The sequence below is a fragment of the Cottoperca gobio genome, chromosome 17, assembly GCF_900634415.1.
Source record: "Cottoperca gobio chromosome 17, fCotGob3.1, whole genome shotgun sequence".
NCBI classification, from domain to species: Eukaryota; Metazoa; Chordata; class Actinopteri; order Perciformes; family Bovichtidae; genus Cottoperca; species Cottoperca gobio.
Genome location: NC_041371.1, coordinates 3,573,427 through 3,578,196, shown reverse-complemented (window position 1 = coordinate 3,578,196; position 4,770 = coordinate 3,573,427). Strand labels below are relative to the sequence as shown.

At 41.7% G+C, this 4,770-nt stretch overlaps 1 protein-coding gene and 1 non-coding gene across 2 annotated transcripts in view; one reads left to right on the top strand and one right to left on the bottom strand.

Moving 5' to 3' along the window:
- Positions 1–2,835, top strand: part of pold3 (polymerase (DNA-directed), delta 3, accessory subunit) — a 5,126-nt gene extending 2,291 nt beyond the window's left edge. Inside the window, 9 exon segments of the mRNA XM_029453646.1 lie at positions 1–32; positions 34–79; positions 82–228; positions 335–407; positions 815–1,004; positions 1,186–1,289; positions 1,421–1,506; positions 1,619–1,700; positions 1,836–2,835. The exon segment at positions 1–32 is cut by the window's left edge and continues 16 nt beyond it. Coding sequence (XP_029309506.1) covers positions 1–32; positions 34–79; positions 82–228; positions 335–407; positions 815–1,004; positions 1,186–1,289; positions 1,421–1,506; positions 1,619–1,700; positions 1,836–2,041 — 966 coding nt within the window. The 3' untranslated portion in view covers positions 2,042–2,835.
- Positions 2,836–4,687: 1,852 nt separating this feature from the next.
- On the bottom strand, positions 4,688–4,770 carry trnal-uaa (transfer RNA leucine (anticodon UAA)). Its single transcript has one exon. It is a non-coding gene; the product is annotated as a tRNA-Leu (tRNA).

Genomic DNA, 4,770 nt, shown 5'->3' with positions numbered 1-4,770 from the left:
TGCGCCAGTGCCGTGCCCAACTCCTCTCTGGAGCAGGCGAGAGAAATCCAGCGAGCTCCTTCACCGGAGCCTGAAAACAAAAAATCCGCCGTGAATGGGAACGCTAATCTGACTTCAAAACATTCTGCCAAGAAAGGCATCATGGGAATGTTTGGGAATAAGGCTGCTGCTAAGAATCAGGACAACGGCAAAGATGTGAAGTCGGAGCAGAAGGACGACGCACCTGTGGTGTGTTTGGGAGACTCTTGTTTGTCTAACTGCTGCTTACAAAGACTTAAACTACAGCAGCAAAGTGACGGCTGTAGTTTTATACTCTTGTGTTTTGGTATCTTAGGATGATGCCCCCAAAAGCAAACCAGCTCTAAAAGCCAATCCTATGATGAACTTCTTCGGGAGTCAAGCAGCAAGTGAGTATTATTATCTTCACCGTCGTCCTCTTGTAGTTTTCTAAACCTCAGTGGGACGTCTGGTGCTTCTGATGCTTTACTTTAACGTATTACTCGACTTAATAGACTTCTTAAAGCCACATTAAGAATCCTTTAGAGGCGGTCCTCTCCTCTCCCAGAAACAAAGCAGCTCTCATGTTCTGTCATCAGTGAGCTGTTAACCTTCCAACATGCTCTAATGTGAAGCTGAGGTAACCACCTGGTAGAGTGAAGTACCTCAGCTTCAGGTAACCCCTCCTCACCTTCTCAGATGAACTCCATACACTGTTGTATGAAATGTATTTGTGCTGATGGTTTAAAAAGAGGTGGTAAAAACATGCTGACTTCATTCATTCACCTTTCTAACTCAACACTCCTCACTTCTTCAGAGAAACCAGATAAAACAGTGAAGCAGGAGGAAGCAGCTCCATCATCATCATCATCATCATCATCAGCAGCAGCAGCAGCAGCAGCAGCAGCAGCAGCAGAGCAGCAGCGTCACACTTCACAGCCTGAAGAAAAACAAGCTGCTGCTGCTGCAGTGGAGCCGCCTAAAGAAACCAAGAAAGACCCGAGGAGGTGTGTGTGTGTGTCTGTGTGTCTGTGTGTGTGTGTACTTTAATAGCACTTCAGGGGTAACAATGCTTTGAGTATAAGAACATACAGCAGTTCTTCTTCTACTCACTGTAGAAATGTAAAGCTTTTGAAACGAAGGTGTGTTCATGGACAAAGTGAAATCAAAATGTTCCTCTTGTTGAAGCAAAACCAAGCGAATCCAGGATTCTGACAGCGAGGACGAGAAAATGGACAAGAAAAAGAGACGAAGGATTAAGAAGCCTGTTCCCGACAGCAGCGATGAAGATGGTGAGCTGTGAACTTCAATTAAATGAGAACAATATATATAAAGTCAACGGGTCAGGGATTATAAAAAGAGGAACATTTAGAAAAGCCTTTAAGAGAAATGACAGAAGACTAATATTTGTTCACGTCTTCAGTCATTCCAGATTCTCCGCAGCAGATGGAAACTAGAGCACCGTCACCGAGTCGTAACACGGAGGTCAAGTCTGTTTCACGTTCACATGTAAGTGATCGATGTCAAAGAAATATACATGTCCATTTATTCCACTAATGAAATGTTCTTCATGTCTTTAACACTCACTCACTGAACATTTTTCTGGGTTTTATTTCTGCAGAAAGGAGACGTTGAGATGAAGACGAGGAAGAGGAGACGAGTCCTGAAGGCTCGCACCTTTTTAGACGATGAAGGATGCATCGGTATGATTCTCTGTGTGTGTAATGGGATGTGACCAAACACGTTAAAGACCTTTTGAATATAATGCAGTTTAATACACCGCCACATACGTCGGCCATTTTACACACAAATCACCGGTTTATCTCTTTCCTCCGCAGTGACGGAGAAAGTCTACGAGAGCGAATCGTACTCTGAGACAGAAGATGAGTTTCAGGCTCCCAAACAAGCTCCAAAACATCTGTTCCCTGCGAAGCTGCCAGCAAGTAACAAACAGGATGAGAAGAAAGGTCAGAAGAAGAATTCTGCAAGTGCAAATAAAGGAACAAAACAAGCTTCAATTATGGGATTCTTCCAAAAGAAGTGATGGCGGGCACGGGGGAACGACGAGCACGGGGGAACGACCAGCACTGCGGCAGACTCACTGTGACGATGTTTTGCTGAAACAAATCACTTCTCAAAACGACTTCAACTACACGGACATGTCCAAATCAGGAGGACGACTATTTTACTTTTCAACATGACCAGCTGTGAACACATGATCTACTCAATAAACATTCAATCCTCAAACAAGTGTGTGATTAACATGAAACGTGCGGGAGGACAAGTGATGAGTCTGTCGTGCAGAAATGATGCTCTGTCATATTTACCACATTCTCAGGTTTTTTGTTTTAATGTCATGTGACAGGTGCAACTATATTACATTTCAAATCCCTGAATTTGTCTAAAACCTCAAATGTGAAATATCAAAGTGTTTAATAATAATTTACAATCCTTCACCAGTGTAATCTAATCTTAAACTTGTATCAGCAGCATGTTAAATCGTTTATTATTGTGTATGTTCAACCCACATTTGAACAGTTCAGCTTCAGTGCACATCTGGAGAGAAGAGTTTCCTCACGACAGACATCAGTAGGGATGCAACTAAGGATTCTTTTAATTATCAATCTCTCTCTACACTTCTGTGGCCACCATTTAAAGAGGGTTAAAGTCTGTGTCTGGATGCTGAGGATGTGTGTTGTGTTGCAGCTATTGCAAATGTGCACTTGAACCATCTGTCAATCAAACTCTTGCCTAACCCTTCAGGAGAAGAGCGAAACATTTTCTATTAAGAAAAACCTTCAGTGCTTCTTTGCTCTTCTGTCTTTCAATGAAGAAAATACTCTAGATATCATATCTTATATTTATATTTATATTTATATATATATATATATATATATATATATATATATATATATATACTCGAACCTCTTTAAGAGCCTCTTTGCTGTCAAAGGTCTGTCGGGTCAATAGCAATAATAATGTTTTGTACATGGAGGACAAAATATACAACATACAAGAACTGAAAGGGCAGAAAGAGACAGATTCCTGAGAAACATAAGAAAGAAGAAATCACCACATGTTGGTCAAATATATTGGAAGCTTCTAAATAAATACAGATTTAAATAGTAATTTAATCCTGAGGCGTTCCCAGTGAGGAGATATAATCTCTCCACCGAGTCCTGGGTCTTCCCCGGGGTCTCCTCCCAGCTGTACCTGGAACACCTCCCTAGGGAGGCGCCCAGGTGGCTCCTTACTAGATGAACCACCTCAACTGGCTCCTTTCAACGCAAAAGAGCAGCAGCGGCTCTACTCCGAGTCTCTCCTGATGGCTGAGCTTCTCACCCGATCTCTAAGGGAGACGCCACCCGTCTGAGGAAACACATGTCGGCCGCTTGTACCCGTGATCTCGTTCTTTCGGTCCTGACCCAGCCTTCATGACCATAGGTGCAATCAGAACAATATGTTAATGTTATATAAATAATTCAGTAGGTTCAAGTCCCTGAACGCACCACGTCTGGTAGCTGGGGAGGTGCCAGTTCACCTCCTTGGGGGAGGGGAGGGGTAATACTAAGATGAGTTACGTACAGTCAACATTTCTTACTCATTTTCACTGTACGACCATTAAAAGTTGATTTGATTTGAATCTCCGTTTCTATTTTCCGTTTCCTTGTAAGCGTTGTTATTGTTGTCATAACTTCCCACCGTCTTACAGTGTGTGTTTTCACTTGCAGAAGTATTTATTTAGCTCTTAACCTGACTCCTACTCTAAGATGTGTTTTTGTTAAGGTCAAGAGAAAAACTTGAACCTCTACTTTTAAAACCGTCATGAAAGAGAAGCCCTTAAAGCGCCCTGGGGGGGAAATGGAAAGATGAAACTCTTAAGATTCCTGTGCAAAACAGGTATCCTAGAGTTTTAGATGTTCATATTTCCATCTCATCTGCTGATAAAGATCATGTTATATGATTGAACTCTCTGGAACAGCTTCCACGTGGACCTTGAGGCAATATTATTTAGTTCTGTTCCCGAGGTCGAGCATTGAGTTTGAACCTTCACGGCTACGGTGTCTTCGCCACACGTCGGGACTGTCTGCCTGTCTTCCTGATGCTCAGTTTCCTCAGTGCACACTTGATGTATGGTGTTTTGTTGAAATGCATATGGATTGATAACCAGTGCAGGCACATCATAAAATGTTATAGTTGTCTTACTTTGTTTTATCACCAGTGTGTGATAGCAGCAGGTTTTATCGCCTCTGTGCAGCAGAAAGATGAAAACTTTATCCTCATACATCTGACCCAGGTGAATAAAGTATGTGCTTTATATATATATATATATATATGTGTGCTTTATATATTTACTTCTGTCACAAAATGATATTCAGAAGTAAAGGGATAGATTTACATATTCTTGTGCATTAATAATATTGGGGTTTATTTGAATGTCACTGATATTTTATCACATTTTCACTATTTAGTTTGACTGTTTTGATAAAACTGTGCACCAAATGAGAAGAAACACTCCTTACACTTTAATAATTAAGCAAACACTCTTATCCAGAGCGACTTACATTGAACTAACGACAGGGACAGTCTCTCGGGGTTAAGTACCTCGCTCAGGTGGTTCATGAGTCAGAAACATGACATGTTCTTGAGTCAATATCACAGGAATTAAGGGAAATGAACACTAATATAATACCAGGAGTGGGGTTCGAACCCACGAGGGCATGTGCCCATTGGATCTTAAGTCCAACGCCTTAACCACTCGGCCATCCTGGT